The sequence below is a fragment of the Anabas testudineus genome, chromosome 18 (genome assembly GCF_900324465.2).
Source record: "Anabas testudineus chromosome 18, fAnaTes1.2, whole genome shotgun sequence".
NCBI classification, from domain to species: domain Eukaryota; kingdom Metazoa; phylum Chordata; class Actinopteri; order Anabantiformes; family Anabantidae; genus Anabas; species Anabas testudineus.
Genome location: NC_046627.1, coordinates 8,524,836 through 8,550,016, shown reverse-complemented (window position 1 = coordinate 8,550,016; position 25,181 = coordinate 8,524,836). Strand labels below are relative to the sequence as shown.

The 25,181-nt window shown below is 41.1% G+C and overlaps 1 protein-coding gene across 1 annotated transcript; it reads right to left on the bottom strand.

The window, feature by feature from the left end:
* Positions 1-1,372: 1,372 nt before the first annotated feature.
* Positions 1,373-24,861, bottom strand: lratb.1 (lecithin retinol acyltransferase b, tandem duplicate 1). Its single transcript, XM_026369234.1, has 20 exons — positions 24,528-24,861; positions 23,461-23,561; positions 22,532-22,601; positions 21,917-22,047; positions 21,752-21,840; positions 21,554-21,653; positions 21,386-21,429; positions 20,783-20,860; positions 20,412-20,608; positions 17,366-17,430; positions 17,140-17,246; positions 16,951-17,053; positions 13,147-13,246; positions 11,914-11,953; positions 11,724-11,775; positions 11,214-11,322; positions 9,274-9,357; positions 9,010-9,127; positions 5,239-5,329; positions 1,373-4,297 (listed from the first exon to the last, which is right to left on the bottom strand). Exons 1-20 carry the CDS (start codon positions 24,766-24,768, stop codon positions 4,223-4,225), a joined length of 1,995 nt encoding a protein of 664 aa, XP_026225019.1. The 5' UTR covers positions 24,769-24,861; the 3' UTR covers positions 1,373-4,222.
* Between the last annotated feature and the right edge of the window lie 320 nt (positions 24,862-25,181).

The window sequence follows — 25,181 nt, the reverse complement described above, 5'->3', positions numbered from 1 at the left end:
CAGAGAGATGTTGTGAATGTGTTATTTTACCTCGATGTCCGTCAGCCTGAGCAGCACAAAGGCGACAACGTCACGACAGACGACCTGCAGCTCTCACACTGATTAATGAACACACACACACACACACACACACACACACACACACACACACACACACACACACACACACACACACACACACACACACACACACACACACACACACACACAGAGACTTGTTCCCATGCAGTTGGCATGTGATGAATGTTAATCAGTCTTTCATCCTTAGTTTGTCACTTTGATGCTCGGCCTGCTGTTTGTGGGAAACAAGCTTGTTTTGTGTTCGTGTTTCATTTTCTCCACCAAAATCAGTGAAAACTACAATCATGAAGTAACTGAATATGATATTTTCTGCCTTTAGTATTAACAGAAAAGATAAACAACAGTTTTCCTTGTTTTTCTGTATCTGACTGTATTTTACGTTTGTGGTTTATGTGTTTCCTGTATTTGGACATGTTTTGTATTCTGTATCAAAATTTATAATTCTGATCATATTAATCATATTTAGTTTTTTCTGTATTTGGTTGTATGTTGCATATGTGGATGTACATTTTCCCAAATTTGGATGTATTTGGATGTGTTTTCAGTATCTGAACGATCACAATCGAGAAACATTTCATTAGCTTATTTATATTATAGCTTAATTGTGTTGATTTGACACAGTATGTTTCTAATTTTTTTTCCCTTATTGGATATTTTATACGTAGTGTTTAGTGTTATTTTAGTGTTTCTGCAACACACACTTACTCCAACATGAAAAAGCATAAATTGCATAAATAAAGACTACAAATTTACAGTATAATGCAGTATTTGTGAAGATTTACAAATACTGCATTTAAGGAAGAAAATTGAAGAAAACCTTTCTGCAATCCACATTTCAATTAAACTGTTGTGACTGAGAACAAGAAAACAAATGTTACTGAGCTGTCACTAACACTGCTGTCGACACTTTCTGCTGCTCGGCTTCCTGTGACAAAGACATGTTAGTTAACGGGAAAAAGGAAGGATGTATCTACACGAACAGAATCAATAACATCACAGCTAAACAGAAGCGTTGCTCATAAAAATATCTTTAATGTCTTCAGTTAAGTATCTACAAAAGCATACAACGAAATCAGTATTTAACTGCATTTAGTGATTTTCAGTGTGTAAAAAGGCAAATAATCAACTTTATGTAATAAAATAAGGCAGATTTGATTTCAATAGACATCTTCAGTCATCTAAGATCTGCAATCACAACATTTCTGATCATATCAGTTCATTTATCTGTGATTTTAAAATATGAAAGGTTTTTCAAAATAGAGGAGAAACACACATGTAAGAAAGCATTAAGTGAATGCAGTATTCCCTTTAATAAAATCAACACAGTAACATAAAATGCACTTGTGATTCCACAGCAAACCTTCATGTGGACAACAGAGGGTTTAAATAATTTCCCCAGAGTCATGTAAATCTTTCATGTCCCACAAAGGCAACAGAAACTGACACACAGTGATGCAATGTGGTTTCAGACTGACTACCATGCAAGTTGGACATTCTGACTAATGCACTGGCAGTGGTCAGTATGAAAAAGAGAAATGGCAATGAAAGTCAAATTATTTGTTTTTGTGGGACAAGGTCCAAGAACTTTTACTGAACTTTCAACTGAGAGACTGAAAGAGACTTTGGAGCTTGTTGGTGTTTCCACTATTTGTTAAAATTTAAATCTCTGGTGTTCCACAAGGCTCATTTATTGGACCTGTGATTTTCACACCATTAGCAACAGTGCTCAATAACTACTAGATGGATTACCACAAAATGTGGCAAAGCTAAATCCTTAGACCCTTTTGCAAAACTAGATCCACAGTACAATGTCTTAAGACGATCAAGATATCCATGGTGAGGTCAAAAAGTTGGGACGGACACTGAGCAGCTGGATGACACACTTGTGTTTACAGTATGTTCCCAAATACCAATAAATGTAGTTGTCAATGGTGTGTTGTGTTGAGCACCTACTGTAATTTACATACTTTGACTGGACAGTCATTTACTGACTGCTTTTTCTGTCTCAGTTATCATATAATGTGTTAAACACGTGACAATGAATGGCAGCTGTCACTAGCACAGGAGTTTGTGTGTGTATGCACATTAGAATACAATATTGGCAAAGCAGTTTGCTACGACAAAAGGGAGCATCTGAAAGTACTAAAAAACTATTCTGTGGGAATTCTTTTTTACTACACACTCATGACATTAAACACATGGTACTTATTTCTCCAAATAATTAGCTAGTCTTACAAATATTCCTGGGAATAACGAGTTTAAAGAAGCTCCAATATGCAGGACAGATGTAAAAATGTAAATCTTGTACATCAAGTGGTGGATTTATGTCTTGTGTCTTTCTTAATTTCAGAGTCTATGAAAACGGGAATGACTAGAAATTTACAGCTTTCATTCTAACACCTTGCTCTAAAAATCTGACCACTTCAGTGTAGTCTTATAAATCTCTTTTCCCATGTGATTTCCTTTTTACTGGCCTGATTTATACCCATGCATCTCTGCTCTTAATTCATGTCTTCAAGGATTTGTCTAGTAGTCATTTTATTTTAGCTTTATTGTGTTAGAAGACAATGTCTTCTAAGGAGACATTGCCATTGACGTCTATTGTTTTTAACAGGCGGTTTGAGACCACATTAGATATTGTGGTTTGAGGAAATACTTTTTTATACCAACACTACCAGTTTCCCAAAGAACCTTCAGAGTACAAAGGTCAGAGAACGTTTTAACAAATTTTCCTGTAATCCAAGAATTTCAGAACAGGAAAACAACAGATGCAGATGGTTTGATGAGAATGACAAGCAGTGTGATGAGGAACATTTGGGAACAAGGGGGATATGATTCAGCGGTGGTCAGATCAGTTTTTAGTCATGATGGAGGCTTTGGAGAGACTCCGACTGCAGCTTCGGTCTGTTTGCAATTAAGGATAAACGGTGAGGAAACCAGAAAGCTGGTTTGGTGGAAGGAGACGTGCATTCCTGCGGGGCGGCAAATCAGAACCGGGTCGTGTTGAGTTGACCGAGCCGGGTGAAACTAGTTGTGGTGCGTGTTTGACTTGAGGCGAGTATGTCTCTATCTGATATATCACTGAAGCATGTCGCTGCAACAGTAGGTACTTTGTTTACCCTTCAGGGCACCAGGAAACCCAAAGCACCTTCAGAAGAAGTCAGAGGTCAGCTCCCCTGAAGCTGGGATAGGGTTCAAGTCCAGCTTGTGACGAGATACGAGCACCTTTACCTACATAAAGATTCTTTACACCACCAACATCTGGAGTTCTGGGATGGCAGCCCTCTTTGTTACGTATAAGATACGCTGGTGATGATAGTCATTTCCCAGCCTTTGAAAAAACTCAGAGATGCTAGTTATCTTTGCCCTTAAAGTACAATTCAAATGGTTTGAGTTTCTCCTCAAACGTCTTAAATCTTTGTTGGTAGAAAAGTTCAGAATCAAAGTTAATCCTAGATTTTGTAAACACTACTCCCCACACAGCAGTACATTAGTTCATGCTGTGAGTAAATCAGCATGCACTACTGAAAGATCCTTGATTATTCAAGTAATTATGTCGTATACAGGTACAGTGAAAAAACAATTTTAGCTCAGTCAATCATCTACTGATAAAGATCTTTCATATAATTAAAAACTAAAAAACTGACTTTAAATGTTGGACTTTGGCATCCACAGGGATGTCAGACACACTATTCAGGCATATTTTATATGTTTGTTTGTTATTTCCTTCTAACTTGTGTTTTACTTCTATACCAACCTTTTCACACATAAAGGCACTGACAGTTTACTGGTCTCTGAGCTCATCCAAAACACAGGTGACCTACACTTTGAACTAAACCTTAATGCCCCCATTGAAGAGTGAATCCAGTAAATGTCTGTTGCATCTTAATGTATGTTATAAAGTTCTATAGCAAAATTTTTTGTAATGAAAAATATGAATCTGTGGATTAGAATTAAACCTTCTGTCCTTCATATTTGCTCAGGTTTCGTTGTGGACCTGAATTCTCAAAAAACACCATCCAGTAATGATCCTTCTGCGTTTCAGTTTCATTTCTTTTTAAGTGCTTGTATGTCTCCATTTCCCTCCAGCTTTCACTCATTAACATTTCTCTCAGTGTCTCTTTCTCTCTCTCACTCTCTCTCAGTCCACCAGTGATTTGAGGTCAGGAAGTCCTCTCAGCTTCAAGTCCAGCAGCATCTGACCGTAGGCTTTCCCCTGACAAGAGACGGTGAAAACTTTAGCTAAAGAGTAAAAGCAACAGTTTCCAGTATAAGAACCGTTTGCTCTTACATGTTAAACGTGTGTTTCCACCTCGGTGTGTGCAAATTTACAGTTTCTGTGTCTTTGAGCTTCGTGGGTCCGTGTCTGAGCGTGAAGTGTCTTTGATGAGCTGTGGATTCCAGCGAGGTGGTAAAAAAACTTTACAGAAGCGTTTAAATGAGAGATGGAGGGTAAAGGAGGAGGAGGAGGGTGAAAGGCGAAAAGGTTACAAGAAAGAGGAGAATGTTAAAGAAGACAAAGAACGTGTCCTTTCTAAGCGGTTTACATGTGGAAGCACGTTCTCATGGTGAACGTCTCCGTCTTTGTCTGTCAGTAAAAAATGTAAAGCTTAATGGGCAACATTTGTGATTTAGTGAGTTTTTGTTTTTGTGACTGTATTTTTGCTTTTTCTGTTTCCAGTGAAAGTTTGTGCTACATTTGGTGGAAACATCTAATCTGCGAACTAAACACACACTCAGAGACTAATTGTAATAATATAACACTTTAAAAGCAATTTGTCTTTGGTAGTTTTTTAATCTCTTTCTGCTATTATTTTCATTATGTGGTCATTTTGTGTCTTTCAACCTTTAAAGAAATATAAAAGGTTATTTCATATTTAGGTTCCAGCTCTGGGGCCCTCTCACCACTGTGCCTGTCAGGGCAGGTTCAGTAATCTGCCCAAGGTCACAACAGCTTTTTAGACAAATCACTGACATGACTTGGGGCTGTTTTTATCAGTTTCAATGTCAGCTGCTTGCCCCTGCAAATACAGCTCTTAACTTCCAACAGTGAGTCAATGAGAGGACAGTGAAGGAAAAGAGGAAGGAGTGAAAAGAAGGCAACTCTTCAGAGTTAAGAAAGAGTGTGTGTGTGTGTGTGTGTGTGTGTTATGTTACCTGGGGGTCACTGCGTAGCGATGCAACCCCTCCCCCACCCAGTGAACTCTGCAGCACAAAGTTAAGGCCGTGGATCCCCGGCAGAGTGTATCTGCAAACCACAGCAAGGCAACCATCACATTTTAAAAACCACCTAGTCGAACCAACGCACACAGCCTGGCACCATGTGCTTTACTGCTCATGTTCACATGCAAGTGTGCGAGTTAATGACATTGTTGTGTGATGTAGCGATGTGTGTGTGTGATTTCTTATGAGAATTTAGTCGGTGACTGCATATGATGGGAAATCTGCTCAGTCAGCGCTTTAGAGTGTGTTTGTGCTTGTACGTGTTCACAGTTGCACAGATGGGAAGGGTTAAATGTGATCATATGCTAAACCTGAACGTGTGCATGTGCGTGTTTCTGCCTGTAAGCAGTTAACTGTGTGTGCTGGGGGCCTCCTGCAGCTTTAACGAGCGCTCGAGGTGCACTAATGAAGCGTCGGCGGCAGTGGGAAGGCGTTTCGGGGTGTGAGAGGAGACGCGGGTCAGTGAGACTTACAGCCTCCACCTCTTCATTACGCTAATCGCTAACACCCCGCGGACTGAGTCACGGCGTAAACATGTCCGCCAGCTGTTTTCAACCACTTCCCAAACCCCCTTATTATTCCTGCAGGTTAGGACCCACAAAAAGCAGCTGGATCACCGTAGAGCAACTTGTCTGATCTCGTAGACTGTGCAGCTTAAAGTCAGAATACATAACTTTTAGTTTTAGCACAGTAAGATCCTGGTTGTGCAAGTCATGCTTGATTTTAAAAAACGTATCTTAGCGACTGATATATGAGGTGGTTCTATCAGGGTTTATAGTTACCAGATTATAATCATTACGACTTCATCACAGAACAAGCAGAAACCACTATGAGGATTAAGGAAACTGGATGTCTTCATCTCTTCCTACAGTTTTTCAGAGTGAGCTGCTGCAGTACCGCCACCATCTATTTGGTTACTGATATAAGTGTTAAGATTCCTGCCTCGTCCCGGCGTTTCAGCTGGTCTCGCTCCTGTGGCTCTGCTCTCCAGCTTTTGCTTTATAGCTCCCCTCAGTCCTCGATTCCATTTCCAGATTGTTTCATGGATTCACATGGATTCAAATTGGAATCACCACCTTGGATCACCAGCCACTGTTATGCTTCGTTCCCGGCCTTGCACCTTTTGTTACACCCTGGACCTTGCCTTTGTTTTTCTGACTTTGTTTCCGCACTTGCCTCCATCATAACTACCTGGTCCCGGCGTTCTCTGCCTGTCCTGCGGGTCACCTCACCTGACCCAATGACACCCCTTGCTTTTTTTTACCCAGCTGAGAGCCCAGTCGGTTTCAGATCTGGACCTCCGAAGCGGCCATTTAGTCATCCAGCCTCCAGCCCCAGCTCTGGCTCGGGTCCCCGCACCAGCCCCAGATCAAGTTTGGGTTTTTGCTGCTGGACCATCCCATGTTCTAGTCGCTGCAGCTGATGCTGCATTTGTTCCTGTTGCCGTGGCTGCTCCTGTTCCAGCCACTGCTGTCGCCGTTCGCAGTAGCTCCTCCCTCGGCTCCAGGTGGGCCGACGTCTCCAGATGAACGTTGTATCTCACTCCAGGACCTGTGGTGGGACAACAATGAAGCCGCTACCACCCTACTCCTCCTATCATTTCTTGGGTGACCCCTGAGACCAGTTTTCGTGCCCTGGCCTCTGATCCTCAGCAAGCTCTCCAGTTGCCACCGCCAGCCCGGGGCCCTCTTGTCTCCTTGTCTGGCGCCTCCGGGCCGTCCACCGATCCACAAGAAGAGCAGTTCTAAAAAACTGTTTCCCCATACACACTACAATGGCAAGCTGCCGTTTTCAGATTTGCACTGTGGAGACTTATGAAGCTGCCTGAAGGTATTTTCTGTCTCACGGTCTACAAGGAGTTAAAAGTATAGTTATATAGACAAATGAACGTGGCCTGGTTTCTGTTATGTCTCCTCTGTTATGTCATTACAGAGTGATTTCCTTTGAGGATGGTTATGACAGTCAGTTATGCTGATGATGTTGTCTTGGCTTCGGTGGACACTGTGTTCCTGGATTCTCTCAGTCAGTTGTGGTTTTAGTATAATGGTCTAAACCGCAGCCGTCACTCACGTCACTCTGCTACATCTCTGTCATTGTGGTATTTATACTTGAAACTGAGCCACTAACATGGTTAAGATGTTTGAAAAAAGGATTCTGGATTTCCTCGACTTATAGTGATGGACCCAATATAACCAACAGCCTCGAGGCTGTAGATAATCAAAAGGCAGACCACTAAAAATTATTTTCATTACTATAAAATGAATTAATTAAGCTATAAAATTTAAAAAACAATAACAAACGTACCAAAACTCTGCTGGTTTCTACAATTACATAACAAATAAGTCATAAAATGTTACTCAGTGAGTTTTATGGTTGCTGTTTGATGGATCTATTCCTAATGCTCACATGTGAGAGTGGTTTCCATCGTCACATCCAGCTCTTGTGTGCTTCGCAAATTAGAAACAGTTTTTGAAAGGAAAAGACAAAAAGCTCTTTGAGGAAACATGAATAAATATAAAAGTATCAAAGTCTCGGTTGTATTACAGCATGGACACGGACAGCTGCAGACTTGCACGTGCACAGCAGACATGGTTCTACTGTATATATTGGCCGTTGCGGTGTACACAGACACAATCCACACGTGCACTTTAGAAACCACGAAGGCGGTATCCTGACATCGAGAAGAAGAGCTGCTTTGTCTGATGGAGGCGGAGTTTGCAACCACTTAACGAGAAATGGACCAAGGATGTGGAAGAAGATAAATATGGTACCAGACCACAATTTCTCATTTAATTGTTTTCATCGTTTCTATTATTGTTCTATTGTTTGTTCTATATAATCCATTAAACACTAACATAATGCCATTCATACTTGTTTGAGAATGGAAGTACAAACACGTTCCAGACATGTGCGCTACGAAACGTGACATTAAATAAGGGCAGGTTCGGCTAAAACGAGAACAAGAGCTCCGTTGTTTGTTGCATTTGACTAAACAATATAAAAACACCACATACATAAGACTGTCTGCGTAACAGCTTCACAAGAAAAGTCTCAAGGATGTTGAAATAAGCATTACTACAGTTGCTGATCCCCTCTGCTCTCTCAGATGATGAAATCTCTGAAAGCTGGGTGGAGGAGGCTGAAGCGCCTGTTCCTCACTTGGACACAGATGAATATGAATTCGCACTACAGTTAAACACGTGTAGGTGATATGTTCCACCCTATAAAACAAGATGAAGACCTAAAGAAGGAGCACCCTGGATGTATTTAGTGAGAGATCTGGTTACTTGTCTGGTGCACGGACACAACTTTTGGGATATACTTGGATGGACTTATAAATGTATGGATGCAGCTGAAAGTATGAATTTGCCTAATCTTTCACTTCACTCCTGCACATTTAAGCTCTGTGATAATGTGTTGTAACTCTGGAAATGCTGACTCTGCTAAATCAGTGTTTCCTCAGTTATCGGTGACTGATCAGATGGTTTATGTTGACCAACCATTGAAGTGATTAAGACATACTGTAACTGTCAAGGCAACAGAAAACATCCACTAGTGTCTTGTGTTTTTGTTGCTATCGCAATTACAAAATGTGGGGAGATATTTTTTTTGGAGATGAGATAAGATGTCAGCATCTTGTGAACAATCATACCTCTGATTTTGGCTTGGATTTTTTTTTTTTAAACACAGCATTTCTTTGCTCACCGTGTGACAGCGTTCTGCACTCCAGGCTGGATGAGGTGGGAGAAGTATTCCTCCACCACAGCAGAGGTCAGGTGTTTTTTCAGATAAGGGAAGAAGAGGGGGTGTCGAGATACGACTCCTAAAGACACAGAGAGGGAGAGAAAATGAGTGGTAGAGTTCTGTAACTACAGTTCCCACAATGCTTTGTTAGATGTAAAAAGGATGTCGCCATGGATTCAGTGAGTTACAGAGGGATAAAAGACGACATCTTGGTCTTGATCTCACCGATGTTGGCCGAGTCTCCTTTGTCTCCGCTCCTGGTGTAGGCCAGTTCCTCCAGTCTGTAGCTGTGTGGTCCACTGGGGAGGTCTGGACAGAGACCAGAAAACCAGAAACTGCCTTTAAACGTGTTTGTTTGACTCAGCTAACAGATACAACACAGAGGCAAACACACCTTCAGGCTTTAGAGCTGTTGGACTCTCGTACCTGTAGGATTATACCGTGTGAAACTGTTCTGCATCTGTTAATTCATTGTTCAGGCATCATTTTATTTCCTCTGTCTGTTCATTTTCATTTTCATTTTCACTGTAAGACTCTTTCACAGTGATTCATCACACATGTAAGTAGAAAAACATAAATTCCTACAGCTACTCTGGCTCCATGTATCTCATCTGGATAAACAGACTGAACTCAGATTTCTCTTTTAATGGTCACCTCCTGCACCAGTGAGTCAGTCCAAACAAACAAACAAAGCTCCAGTCTTGAACTGAGCCACACACAAAAAAAAAACTAACACTGAATCTGCTCCGTATTTACAGGAACAAACCAAACTGAAACCTCTTTAAAGGTCCACAGAGACTATCTGTGCCCCTGAATGACCCCTGTGAATGACCCCACCACAGTGTTGAGGAACATCTGACACCTCCTCAAGAACCTTCAGAACACTAAAAAACTCTTAAAAGGTGCAAGAAACTGTGAGGAGTCTCGTCGAGGAACATCCTCAAGAACAAAATCAAACTCCTAAAAGAACTCTTGCAGTTCCCTCCCCATTTTGCACCCTATAAGGATTTCTGTGGCCCCTTAAAGATCTTGTGATGTCTTGCCAAGGACCACTGGAACCTCTTCAAGGATGACGGAAGCCCCCTAATGAACCTCTTGGAGGACCACTAAAACCCCCATTTGTTGAGCTTGCTTCCACAGACGTAGCCCGACGTGCCAACAAGCGCTCATTCACTCTTTCTTCATTTATATGTTACATTAAAAGACGTTAGTATATGTTCAAATCAACAGGAATAAAAACTAAGGGACTAAATCACAGTCACACTTAGATTTTTGTAAATAATATCAGATGAGTAAATATTAAAAGCTGCAGCTCTGTCGTCTTCCCCGTTTGAATGCTCTATTCTCTGGGTTTGGGTATTGTGATTGGAGAGGCTTCCTGTTTTCAGTCAGTGTTGTGAAGGAAGCCAGGACTCTGTGTGTGTTTCTTTTCAAACCTCTTTTTCTCTCTCTCTTTTTATTTTGTAAATAAATTCTTCTTTGGTCCATCATTAACGAGCCAGTATTTTGTGTCAGTATTGTGCAGCACCATGTGAAGGAGGCTCTGGTGAAAGGATGAAAGAAGGAAGAAGTGGCACAGCTTGAACTTCTCAGGAATAAAAAATGCCACAGACACAGACTGAGGTTAATCCACTGTGGCTGCAGAGATCTGAATCATCATGTGCGGTTGTGGAGAGAATGTCGCCCTCCTCAGACAAACAACGGTTACAGCACAGAACTAGGACCCTCAGAGCTCCTTGAAGGACTGTTTGAAACCTCCTGAAATGAAATGCCAACCTTTCCTCTTAAAGACCCCGTGTAATCCCTCACTAATCCCATATTAATCTCGTCATGGATGGCTGGAAGGACCAAGGATGTTCTGGGACTCTTAACCTGTTCACTTCTTCATGAAATGTTTGAACCCCCTCAAGGAATTTCCAATCTTCCAGGACCTGTGTAACCTTATGAGTCCTTTCAAGGTCCCCTGGAACTGCCACAAGGGCCACATACACATCCTCAAGGACTCAAGTATAACAGAAACCTACTGAGAGTCCACCAAAACACCCTCAAGGTGCCCTAGAACCTTCTCAAGACTGAATGTAACCTGTTCAGGAACCTGTGCAGTCATTTCCAACCTCTTCTAGATTAGTTGGTCTAATTAACGAATGTGTGTGTACCTTACTTACCTGTGTCAGGTATGTCCTCTGCTGAGGTGGGAGGGGCTTCATGCTCAGGTGTGTCTGGTCCCACCTCTGAAAACGACTCCACCAACTCCCCACCCATGTGAATGTCCACCTGTTATAAGAGTAAATGGTTCTAAATAAGATTCTTTCTCTGGTGGAATTGCAAGAAGAAGAACTCCCTCATAAACTTCCTGGTCTGCAGAAGAAGTTCCTGAAGTGGGAATGTATTTTTTAAGTCTGCACACAAGTGTCTGTCTTCCTTTAATACAATTATTATTATTATTGTTATTATTATAATAATAATAATTATTATTATATTAACATTTTACATCACTTTCTTTAAGTGTCATTGACCATATTCTGAATTACTCATTTAGTCTTTTAGGAAGTTACCATGAGTTGTACAGTAACTGTTGATATATTGAGGTTTTTGATACTTCCTGACTCATCAACTTCCTCCTTTGTTGGAATTTCTTAAAAACCAAAAACAGGTCGTTTTGCTGTGACTCTCACCTTCAGTTGAGATTTTGGGTGTAAAAAGAAGAACAGCTTCAAGACTGGAGACCTAGAAACCACGAAGACAGGGACACTTTCATCACCGACACTGATGCTTTGTTTAATAGTCGTGAGGATAGTGTTGGTTGTTGCATGAGGGTAAATTCAAACTTCAGCTCTGGGAATACATTTTTTACATTTGACTCACACTCTGGGACGTCCGCCTACGATGCCCGTCAGTCCGGGAGCTGTGAGGGTGGAAACAGAACAATAATAATAAAGCAGGTCTGTGTTCAGCTCAGTTTCCCGACCTCAACACTGACAGCATGACTCAGAAGCCTTCCAGGACTCACACTGAGTTCATACGGAGTGTGTGTCGGTCTGTGGTGGTGCTGAACTTGTCACCGTAAACAAAATTCAAATCCGGTTCAGAAGATCACAACCCTTTGTTATCTGCAGCGAAGAGATAGAAACACTGTCTCCACTGTGTGTGTGTGTGAGGTCTGGAGGAACACACATTAACAAACCACTTGAAGCAGACGGTTCAGCCTCTGGAGGAGCTAACGTTTCATTTTTACCCACAGAAGCTTTCATTCCTAAAATCCCTGCTGGCCAGATCCAGTTGTACAGAGTAAAATGTCTCAGTGACTTCGGGAAGTGTTGAACAGACTTCAAATTTACAAACTCATAGTGTCCATAGATCTTTCCAAAGGACTTTGGTGACCTGCAAATAGCATTTGAATCATCTGATGATACATAATCAGCTGCAGCTGCAGCTTCAAGTTGTCAGCTCACGTTTTTATTTTAAGCTCATTACTGTGTTGGGGTCATGTCACATCAGGCTGCCGTCAAAGAACTAGAGGTGATGATGTTTTCGCAACTATCTCCATCCCCATTACTGATTACCTGGATCAGGTGTGTTCAGCCAATCAGAGGCTTTAGGTGCTGGAAGGGTTGGAAAACAAGCAGAGCTGCAGCTCTCTAGGACCAGGGATACCTCCCCCCTGGTCTGTCCCAAAAAGTGGCACAAGGAAATACCTCTCTAGACCAGCAGGTGGCAGTAGTCTGTATTTGTCTTTTTTTTTAAGGAAAAGCAGAAGAAGATGTAGAACTGCAGCTATACAAACCATAAACCACAGATGGTTTGCAGCTACTTCTTACTGAGGTCATCACAGAGGTCTCTCTCACCAACGGATCTGCCACCAACTCAACTCGCTGAATCAGCTGAGAATCAGTCTGAGTAATGGCAACGCTAACGACAGTCATTGTTGGCTAATCAGTACTGGCCAGTACCAGTAATTAGTTCTACATCTGTGTGGTGAAAATGTGAAAATTTCAATTCATCCTGTGAAAATCACCACAGCCTGAACAATATCTAAAATTTAAACTATAACCATTGGTAATAAATATTACATTATAGAGAATGGTGTGTTTGTCATACCCATGCCCGTCCCTGCAGGAGCTATTTCTCTGGAGAAGAGCTCAAGAGCTTTTTTCTGTTTGTGGTGGACAGCCATCCATATCACCGCCTCTCTGCAGCCCTGCAGACGGAAAAAAGTACTGTTATCACTACTAAAATGTCCATCAATCAAATGAATCAATGGTGTTTGTTCTTGATCAACTTCCTCCTGCCTACAAGAATCAGGTAAATATGGAGGAGAAAGACAAAGAAAAGGAGGACAGAAAAAAATGAAGAGAATTTAGGAAAAGAAGGAGAAAAAGGAGGTCAAAGGCATGAAACATGCTTAACTCCAATCCTGACCTGGATGGACGGAGAGATGAAGAGAAAGGCTGTGTCCAAGGTTTAAAAAGAGCGATAGAGGGACAGTAGCATGAAACTGGATTAACTGTGACCCTTACCTGATTCTGATCAGAGAGAAAAGAAGAAGAATACTAAAAACGATAAAGCCAGTAGAGAGATAGAGGGAGTTTTATAAGGTTTAGTCTAATTTGTTTTAATGTACTTCTCTAAAAATACCAAACAACATGGACAGAAAATAGAAATCAGACTGAACTGTGTTCATAATATGGTGTAATTCTCAGTTTATGGGTTACTTTACTTAGTTTAGTGACCTCTGTGTGTTGTTGCACCTGTAATATGTTTATAGTATAGTATATTAGCACTTTACATATCTAGCCACAGGGGTATAAATAACTATGCGAATCATCCACAAGACTTTCATACCGGATCGGTCAAGGCCCGGGTTAACAACGACCGCCACCAATGCTGTTAACCTACAGGGTGCCGGTGGAAATTTGACTACTGTTGGTCGAAGAAAGAGGGGAGGCAGAAGGGTGTGTGGTCAGACAGAGAAGGGGAAAGGCAGGAGCATAGATCTGAGAATAGGGACTCTTAATGTTGGCACGATGACAGGGAAGAGAAATGGGGTAGGAGTGATCCTGAAGGGGGAGTTTGTGAACAATGTTCTAGAGGTTCTAGAGGTGAAAAGAGTCTCAGACAGGGTGATGAGCCTAAAGTTAGAAATTGAAGGGGTGATGATGAATGTAGTCAGTGGGTATGCTCCACAAGTTGGTTGTGAGTTAGAAGAGAAGGAGAGATTCTGGAGTGAGTTTGATGAGGTCATAGAGAGTATCCCCAGAGGAGAGAGAGTTGTTGTTGGAGCAGACTTCAATGGGCATGTTGGTGAGGGCAACAGAGGTGATGAAGAGGTGATGGGCAGGTTTGGTGTGAAGGAAAGGAATCTGGAAGGACAGATGGTGGTGGACTTTGCTAAGAGGATGGAAATGGCTGTAGTCAACACTTACTTCCAGAAGCGAGAGGAACATAGAGTGACATACAGAAGTGGAGCTAGGAGTACACAGGTGGACTACATCCTATGTAGACGAGGTCATTTGAGAGGTTAGTGACTGCAAAGTGGTGGTAGGAGAGAGTGTAGCCAGATAGCCCTGAATGGTGGTGTGTAAGATGACTCTGGAGGTCAGGAAGAAGAAGAGAGGGAAGTCAGAGAAGAAGACCAAGTGGTGGAAGCTAAAGAATGAAGAAACTGAGGAATTTAGGACAGAAGTTGAGACAGGTTCTTGGTGGTCAGGATGAGCTTCCAGATGACTGGGAAACTACAGCAGAGGTTAACAGGGAAGCAGGTAGGAAGGTGCTAGGTGTGTCATCTGGAAAGAGGAAAGAAGGTAAAGACACTTGGTGGTGGAATGAGGAAGTACAGGAATGCGTCCAGAGGAAGAGGTTGGCTAAAAGGAAGTGGGATGTAGAAAGGACTGAGGAAAGTAGACAGGAGTACAAGGAAGCGCAGCGTAGAGTGAAGAGGGAGGTGGCAAAGGCCAAACAGAAAGCTTACGATGAGCTGTATGACAGGTTAGACACAAAGGAAGGAGAGAAGGACTTGTACAGGCTAGCCAGACAGAGAGACAGAGATGGGAAGGATGTGCAACAGGTAAGGGTGAATAAGGACAGAGATGGAAAGGTGCTAACAACCCAGGAGAGTGTGCAGAAAAGATGGAAGGAGTATTTTGAGGAGCTGATAAACGAGGAAAATTAAAGATGGGAGGAAGGGAGGAAGATGTGGATGTTGTGGAGCAGGAAATAGCAGAGATTGGAAAGGATGACGTGAGGAAGGCTCTGAAAAGGATGAAGAGTGGAAAGGCTGTTGGTCCTGATGACGTACCTGTGGAGGTGGAATTGCTTAGGAGAGACAGCAGTGGAGTTTCTAACCAGTTTGTTCAATAGGATTCTAGAAAGTGAGAAGATGCCTGAGGAATGGAGGAGAAGCGTTCTGGTTTCGATCTTTAAGAACAAGGGTGACACGCAGAACTGCAGCAACTACAGAGCAATAAAGTTGATGAGTCACACAATGAAGCTGTGGGAAAGAGTAGTGGAAGCCAGGCTTAGGAAGAAGGTGGAGATTTGTGAGCAGCAGTATGGTTTCATGCCCCGTAAGAGCACCACTGACGCCATTTTTGCTTTGAGAATGTTGATGGAAAAGTACAGAGATGGTCAGAAGGAGCTGCATTGTGTCTTTGTAGATTTAGAGAAGGCGTATGACAGGGTGCCGAGGGAGGAGCTGTGGTACTGTATGAGGTCATCGGGAGTGGCAGAGAAGTACGTCAGAGTAGTTCAGGACATGTATGAGAGAAGTATGACGGTGGTGAGATGTGCTGTAGGTCAGACAGAGGAGTTCAAGGTGGAGGTGGGACTACACCAAGGATCAGCTTTGAGTCCCTTCTTGTTTGCTATGCTGATGGACAGGCTGACAGATGAGATCAGACAGGAATCTCTCTGGACAATGATGTTTGCGGATGACATTGTGATTTGCAGTGAGAGTAGAGAGCAGGTGGAGGAACAGCTAGAGAGGTGGAGGTTTGCTCTGGAAAGAAGAGGCATGAAGGTCAGTCGTAGTAAGACAGAATACATGTGTCTGAACGAGAAGGATCAAGGTAGAAGCGTTAGGTTACAGGGGGCTGAGGTGAAGAAGGTGCAGGAGTTTAAGTACTTGGGGTCAACAGTTCAGTGTGATGGAGAGTGTGGAAAAGAGGTGAGTGCAGGCCGGTTGGAGCGGGTGGAGGAAAGTGTCAGGAGTGTTGTGTGACAGAAGAGTGGCAAGACTCAAAGGAAAGGTCTACAAGACAGTGGTGAGACCAGCTCTGCTCTATGGGTTAGAGACGGTAGCAGTGAGAAAGAGACAAGAGGCTGAGATGGAGGTAGCAGAGATGAAGACGTTGAGGTTCTCCTTAGGAGTGACCAGGTTAGACAGAATAAGGAACGAGTACATCAGAGGGACGGCTCACGTTGCCTGTGTTAGCGACAAAGTCAGAGAGGCCAGACTGAGATGGTTCGGACATGTTCAGAGGAGGGATAGTGAGTATATTGGTAGAAGGATGTTGGAGATGGAGCTGCCAGGCAGGAGGGCAAGAGGACGACCAAAGAGGAGATATATGGATGTGTTAACAGAGGACATGAGGTTGGCTAGTGTTAGGGTAGAAGATGCTCATGATAGAGTGAGGTGGATAAGGATGATTCGCTGTGGCGACCCCTGATGGGAAAAGCCGAAAGAGAAGAAGAAGATATTAGCACTTTACAGGAGTTAAATCCTGCATCAATACAGATTCAGTTTCCTTGGGGAGGATGGTGTACAGAGCTGTTGTTTCCCATCAAGCTTCCACTAGCAATAAAATATTTTCTCCATCACCAGCTGGTTCAAACCTTAAAATGAGAGTTACAAATATAACTACTAGCTCTAGGAATTCAAGATGACCGCGTCTGTGTGTGTGTTACCTTAGTGCGAGTGTTGGTACCGTACGTGTCCTCAGCTCCGAGCACCTGGATGTTGACGGAGCTGAAATCTTCCAAACCCAACAGTTTAAACATTTGTCTCGTCCTGCACACAAACATTAGCTAGTTATTGGAGCTATTCTAGGTGAATCTGCGAATTTCTGAATTCACATACAGAACGCTTGAACGCACCGTTTGATGATGCTTTCAGCAGTTCTCCGGGCCTTTTCTGCCGCTCTCGGCCCTCCAACTGGACACACGGCCGTCGCCCTGAAACCATCCATGTAGGTGGCACACACCTGAGAGAGGAGAATGAAGGTGAGCTTGTGGAGGTGGTATAATCGTTACCGTGAAGTAAAAATGAGCATATAATTTTAATAAAATGGGATAAAAATGTTATTTGTTGATGTTTTTTTACCTTGTAGTCGTGTGATGCAGCGAAGCCTTTAGCCCCGCTCACTCTGACAGCACCTCCTTCCACACCTTAAAACACAAACACACATTGAATTGACTTAGATTAGAACAACAGACTGTATGTTCAAATACAGTAATTACATGTGTTTCAATGAAAAGTGTGGAATCACAAACTGAGCACACAGTTCATTTTCTGAAATCAAATCCAACCCAGAACAAGCAGGAAGTGAAGACATGTGCCGTAAAAACCTGGCAGAGGATCACAGAGACGCCAGCATCTGGTGTTGTCTAGTTCCTGACTTACAGCCAGTCACCAACAGATTTACAACCAAGTAGTAAAACTGACCAAATGTATGTTTGTCTAAATGCTTCTGAGGCCCTTAAATTAGGGATCTATGAATAAAAATGGTTGCAGTCTTTTCACAGTTCATCTATATAGATGTTAATATCACGCAGACTTTCTGCAAACAGACATTTATAATGTATAAATAAGTGAACAGGGACAGTTCGAAACCAGAGCTGTGACCTGAAACAGGACACTTTCCCTAACTGCTCCATGACCCTGTTGTTCCTAAATATACACAAAAGATGTTTTTACTCTCTCTCTCTCTCTCTCTCGCTCCCTCTCGTCGTTTCCAAATGCCATCGCCATCTTTCACCTCCTGACATCTCCCTCAGTGTGTCGAAAACATCACGCAGCAATTTCTTCACCCCAGTTTGAACCGGATTACAGACTTAGCACCGGTTCAGCTTCAGTTCATGTTCCCGGCTCCGTCATGTTACAAAATAAACTATGGAGTGGTCAAGCAGGGGTGAGGAGTTCAGCCGCGGCTCAATTAGAATGAAATATTTACATTTTTAGCAGCAGCTAAAAGTTCACTTCCCTCTATGAAATGGGACATTCATAGATCACCCAGAACTCCCACATTGTAACCCATCATAACCCAAGGGTTTACTACTGTGTGTACTATGTTACTATGCTAAGAAAATGTGGATTATTTATGATTTTACTTAAAAAAAAAAAACTGTAAAATCAAACGAACCTGAACAATAAAGTTATCAAATGACCAAAATATGACATGTTGGTGAGACATTGTTATTGAAAACATGATCAGATTTGACTAAGTCCTAAAACTCAACCAAACAGCGACACTGATTTATTGTGCAAAAATTTCAAACCTAATGTCTTCGGTAATCTGTGTAAGCACCTTTTGCAACAATAACATTTCATTTGCAACAATTCATTGTTTTCCCGTGACTGTTCCTTAGCCCTGTAAATTAGCTTAGATGGATTTTAGCCCACTCCTCCTTACAGAACAGCATCAACTGAGGAATGCTGGTTTCTTTGCATGATCTGCCTACTTCAGGTTCCTTTACAGCATTCGCAATTAATGATTAGTGATAGGACTTAAGTTGGACATGTTAAGTTGGTCTGCTTTAACCATACTTAGATAGATAAAGATAGATAGCTTGTGTGTTTAGGGCTGTTGTCTTGCTGCGTGATGCACTTTCTGATGTGCTTCAGTTTACAGATATTTACCTGGATATTGTTCTATATAATTTGCGTGTAGAACTTGTAAGGTGTTAAATCTTGCACTGTAAAGTGCCTTGAGATAACCTCTCAATTGGCGATATACAAATAAAACTGAAGTGAATTGAATTGAATTGAACATACAATTCATAGCTCTATTAATTATGGCTAGCAGGTCCAGATCATGATACCAGATCATGTTTCACAAGGGTCACCTGTCTTCCAGGAACCTTCTGGCAGGTGAGCAGCCATGTTCTTTTTGGAGAGTGTTTGCCTCCTTCTTGCAACTGTGACATGCACACTGGACGTGCACTCATTAACACTGATATTAGCCACTACCAGAGAGGCTTTAGTGTCTTAGAAATTACCCCAACTCCTCACACTATTACACACAATGCTCTTGGAGTGATCACCTTTGTTTGACCCCTTAGTAATATAATACTAATTTTATGGATTTTGTCACTCCTCCTTTTTCTTATATCTGTTTGATTTGTGGCATAGTCATGCTCAAATTTTGGGATTACAGTTCTTATAATGACATCACAGAGTGAGTTAGCTACTGATTAAGCCCAACTACTTTTATCCTGCATCTGTTTGTATTTTGATCAGTTTGTAGCATCACTAATAGCCCAAGTAGCTATTAGCAGTTACTCTTTGCAGCGTACCATCGGATGTACAGATAACTATCACTGAATTAATTTGATACTTAAGAAAACTTAAAAACGTGATAAATCTCAAGCAAGTTCTGCAGTTTTCAAGAGCATCTTTTTTATGATATTTAAGCAGATTTATGTTGATGTTTATTCTTCAAGGAGAACCAGACATGTTGATATAAAAAACTGTAAGTCACACTGAATGTAAATATATACTTTTCCACTTGGAGGAAAAAGTATAAATAATGCAAAATGACATCCATTAGTAAAAGTATTTTGTTGGTGTGATGTACGAAATAGTTTAATGTCATGAAATATGTGTGAGTTATTTACATTTAAACATTTCATTTCTGTGAAGTATGTAAACTGGCCAGACCAGATGTTGCCCGCTTTTCACATAATATATTTAACAGTAGGTTACAGTACAGTTCAAAAAGAAACATCTGGGTCATACTCAACATTAACAAATGTTTGGTTGTGGTTCTGTTAAGGGCTGGCCGTGTGAAATGTTTAGAAATGTCTCTACTGATACCTCTCAGCGAATTAAAAAATGCTGCATAATTAACAAAAAGAAGAAAAACAAAGTTTCTTATCAGTGAGAGTTCAGTTGAGGGATCGGTGGGAGGCTTTCGAGGGGTTCAATCGAAGTTGATGGATTCATGTTTAGTTTTATCAAAGGAAAATAAATCACAATAGATAAAGAGTTTATTGGAAGTTCAGCTGAGGGTGATGGGTTCAGTCAGGGGTCGAAGCGACCCTCCAGACGTGTTTGTTTAAGGTTACCAGAAGTGTGTTTAAGGGTTATGATAACAGAGCACAGTTCAGCCTGTGGTCATGTCCTCAGTAATAACTCTGTGCGTGTGTACCTGGTACTTCCTTGATGACCACCTGGCTGAAGTCACACGTGACATCAGGCAGCAGGTATCGCCGCGGGTCACCGATCTCGTACACCAGCTGTTCTGCCACCGTCCCGAAAGAGACAAGGCCGCCGGTTTTGGGTGGTTTGGAGAGAACGAAGGAGCCGTCACTGGAACACTCCACTACCGGGAAACCGATGTTGTACCTGAGACAGAAACACAGCTCGATTTAAAGACTTGATTTATTCAGTAAAGGGAGTTGTTAACAGATAAATTAAAAAGATGTGAAGTTTTTCTTTAAAAACTTCACAAACTGAATTAAAAACTATCAGGAAATGTTCTTCCTTAATTCTAATTATACTGTGCAGAGTTTTTCTCACCAGTCAGGAACTTTGTGCCAGTCGGTGAAGATCCCACCAGTGCTCTGAGCTCCGCACTCGATGAGGTGACCAGCCAGGCTGATTAATGCAGATGAAAACAGGCAGATGAGGATGAAATGGGTTCAGAATTTCACAAGAAAAAAAGAGAAAGAAAGGTGAAACCAGAAACTATCGCGGCAGCTTGGCTGCCTGATTTCTGTAAACTGAGAGTCTAACACACAGAACAGATACTAAATAACGTGCCTGTATTTTTAAAAATAAATGTGTGAAAGTAAAAAAATCCACTACTTTGAAGGTTAGTTCAGCCAAATTATAATAAAAAAACAAGCCTGTTCTCTGGTGTTATCAGTCGTGGCAGAGAGTTCTGTTTCTATTTGTTCTTTTTTTCCTCTACAGAGTTTTTATAGACACTGTATTAGTGTAAAAAACCAAAATAAGAGGTGTGTTGATTTTCACTGTATCTATCTGTGTGAAAGTAGAATCCACAGTAACATGTACCGCATCCAAAGATCTGGAGAAATACAATTAAAAACTGTACCAGTACTATGTTATTGTTCATTAATATTTAGGTGAACTGGCCCTTTAACAGAGAGCTGTGTGTACCTCCCAGCTGCCAGAAGGTCGTAGTCATCTCTCTCCCATCCAAACTGCAGCAGTAGAATAAAAAATACAGACAGAAGTTACATTCCTGAACTTTGTCTCCTATTGGATGTTTGTCAAAACACCAGCTCGTGTTAATAAAGCGACGCTACGACTGTGTATCAAACGTACAGTGTGCATGAGCGGCCCCAGGGCCACGGCACTGTCCACACAGCGTCCTGTTACCACGATGTCTGCCCCGAGGTCCAGGCAGCGGCGGATCGGAGCAGCGCTGAAGACAAATAGAGAAGGGGGAAGCAAGACTTCATGTCAGAGTTTCAGCCTCACGATGCCTCAGTTGTATTTCGATGAGTTTCAGTGTGTGCGTACCCAAGATAAGCGTTCATGCTGTGGAGAGTTTTAGGTAACCACTGTCTGCTGCTGTCGTCCGCCATCTTCACTTCAGAGAGGCTGTTTCTCTAAAGAGGAAGAGCACAGATCAAGTCATAATGCCTTCAGTTAAAATAATAATGATGATGATGGACGGGGTCTTACGTGCGGCATGAGGTCATCGCCAGTCACCACAGCAACCTTGAGGTCGAGGCCCGCCTTTTTGATCACCTCCTGCACGGCCTCCGCACACGCCAGAGGATTGACGCCTCCTGCGTTACTCACGACACGAATACCTGCGACGAGGAAGAAGATGATGTTTACGTTGAACAGACAAATGTAAAAACATTTACTGCTGCAGAAAAAGAAAAGGTTTTAATTGAAAATGGCTCCAACTGGCCAATAATCATACATGAGATGGAAAAATGAACCTTCTTACTGAGACTGAGAAATTATATTTGCACATCAAAAAAGGACAAAGTGGATATCATATGTTGGACTGGGAGAGGTGAATGGCGACAACATCACTTTGGTCATTAAAGAAAGAAAGTGAACTGTCTCGTATTAACATGGAGACATAATTTATTAAGAGGATCTGTGTGAAGAAGCTACGTCTGACCTCTGTACAGTCTGTTGAAAGTTTTCTGGTCCAGACAAGTGAAAATGTGAATTCATTTATCAAAGTGTGGGCAAATAAAATGACATGCGAGCTCATCTGGGTGTCTCTAAAATGTTGAACGCATCCTATTTTCAAACTCTTTCTGAGACAGATTTACTCACCTTTCCTGTGGATGTCGTTGATGAACGGAGCCAGAGCGACGTGCACGAAGTCTGGAGCGTAACCCAGATTCTACGAGGGCACAGGAACAAAACGATCAACCAGGAGTTATTAGAAATAATTATCGCTGCAGGTTATGTTGAGCATGAACGTGCACTAAACAGGAAACATGCACATTATCTGTGTAGCAAATCTTAATATTTAAAAATTAGGAAAAAAAGATCCATTAACTGATTCACAAATATAACAAAAACTCATTCCTAATGTTTTCCAGTGTGAAAATCAACCTGCCAGTGCTCTCTGGTGGAAAAACTGTGTAATGCAGACACTGTTTCTACTCTACCTCAAACATATGTTGACATTTCTGCAATTAAAACATTTACACCAATACTATAGGAACTGTGATCATATGTTTACAGAGCAGCCTTTAAGTGATATTATTAAAAGAGTTTGCAAATTTAGGCAAATAAAAGACAGTACGGGCAGCATTAACCAGTTATTTAACAAAAAATAAACTTTAACCTAACCTAATAAAATAACTCTCAACGAAGTAAAGAAATGTTATTAATTAAAAATCCTTTAATAAAATAAAAATTCTAAGTTACATGGAGGTTCTAAAATGGATGAGTTCACAACTGCTCTGTATGGTTAAAGAAAGTCAAGTCTTCCAACCTTGAAGAAGAAAATTATTTGGATTTTAAAAACAGGAGCTGTGTAGTGTGATGAACAAATGAGACTGGAAGAAATGGGGACAACAACATAAACTGACTCTAAAAAAAGAATTAAATGAAAAATCTATGAATGAAATGTTTCTAAAATGAAATTTAAATTACATCTCTGTTTCCGAAGCTGCTTCTCACGCTCAGGGTCTAAAAGTCAAACTGGTCCTCGCAAAGATGTAAATACAAGCACAAACACACGCTAAACTCACAGGCATTTTGGCCTTGGCAGCTGTGAGCAGAGACATGGTGATCTCACTGAGGTAGTCAAACACCAGGAAGTCCAGCTTCCCGCTGTGGATCAGCTGAGGCACTGAAAACACACACGAGAGCTTCACACACAGTTTAACCAATCAGCCGCATCATTACAACCACCAGGTGGGAATAATAGATATGATGAAGTTAGAAACTAAGTATAATAAATAATAATAAATAAACATAAGGTAGACAAACTATAACAAAAGATATATAACAGAGTCTAGTTTAGGATTAGCATTAGTGTATATGATACAGTAGCAGTTTTATTTTACAAACCTGAACCTGTAAGTTATTTTATGTAGATTTTTGTTAATACTTGGCATACCTGGCTGCATGTCATTTATCTAAGAGCTTTATAAATTAATATCTTGCTATAAATTATGTAAAGTGTTCATAAAGTTATAAATTAAACTACCTAACTACAAATACCAGTAGAGCAGAAATCAGTAGATTATTTTATACACAATTCACTAAAGTTGTGCAAATAGTTTGAAATGTTTATGATTTTTAGTTTTTTTTATAGTTCTACCTTCTCAAATATGAGGAGCTGCTGCTTTTCCTTAAAATTATGTTTTAACATTTCTTAAGTTTTGATTGTTGATTGGACAAAAAAAAAAAAATAAAAGCAAATAACCAGGAAATAATTGTCAATAAAATGCAGTTTACACATAATAATAAAGTGACATATGTATAAAGTGGCATAGGACCGTTTTCTGCATTATGTATTTTATTTTAATACAACTGATTTACTTTTAATTTAAAGTTGATTAAGATTTTAATTACATTTCTGTGTGTAATTGAGTATTTTCAATGTGCTATATTAGTATTTAACACTGTAACATATATTAAATCATTATCTTTTAATTCTGGCAACATAATAAATGAAGGTTAGGGTTAGATTTAGGTTAAACTTTAGGTTAAACTTATTAACACTTGTGTTTTTCACCATTTTAAAGAAGCTAGCTGATGCTAACTGCTTAGCCTCGGTGCTAGTTAGACGTCTTCTGATCTGTCACGGTACCTGAGGCGGCCGTGTCCCCCCAGAACCCGGAGGCACAGCCGATCCGGACCCGTTGTTTCCTGGCAGAGCTTGTAAAACACCTGGAACAGGTTTTGTTGTGGTTATTTCCACTCAGCAGCTCAGCAGAGGAACTAAAGTGAGAAAACTCAGCGTCAAAACACGGACGGAGGCACTTTTCTGAGCGCGACAACCGGCTGGAGGCTGAGGCCGGGTACCGCACTAAACGCGGAACATTAAACATCGTTATGAAATTTAATTATAGTGAAGAAAAATAGAGAAGATAGAGATGGAGGTTCTCTAATAAGTTCAAGGTGCACTCTGTGGGTCCAGCCATAAAAACAGTCCGACTGGAAACACGCCAGTGTTCCGACGATCGTTCGTTCCTCTTTCAAAAACAACTGGATTATTATTGATTACTGTCATATTTCAAAATGTTAACTTCATTTAAATATTAAAGAAGTACATTTATGCTTTTCTCATCACGTTTTATCTTATTATTCTGACTTATGAAACCAGTATTTACCATTATGAAGTTTTCACTTTTTAATCGCATAATTATTACCCTGTGTCTGAACTTTAGAGCTCACAATTTAAACTTTTTATTTCATAATTTGAATTCTTCAGTTTCTATATTACGAAATTTTCTCTCATAAT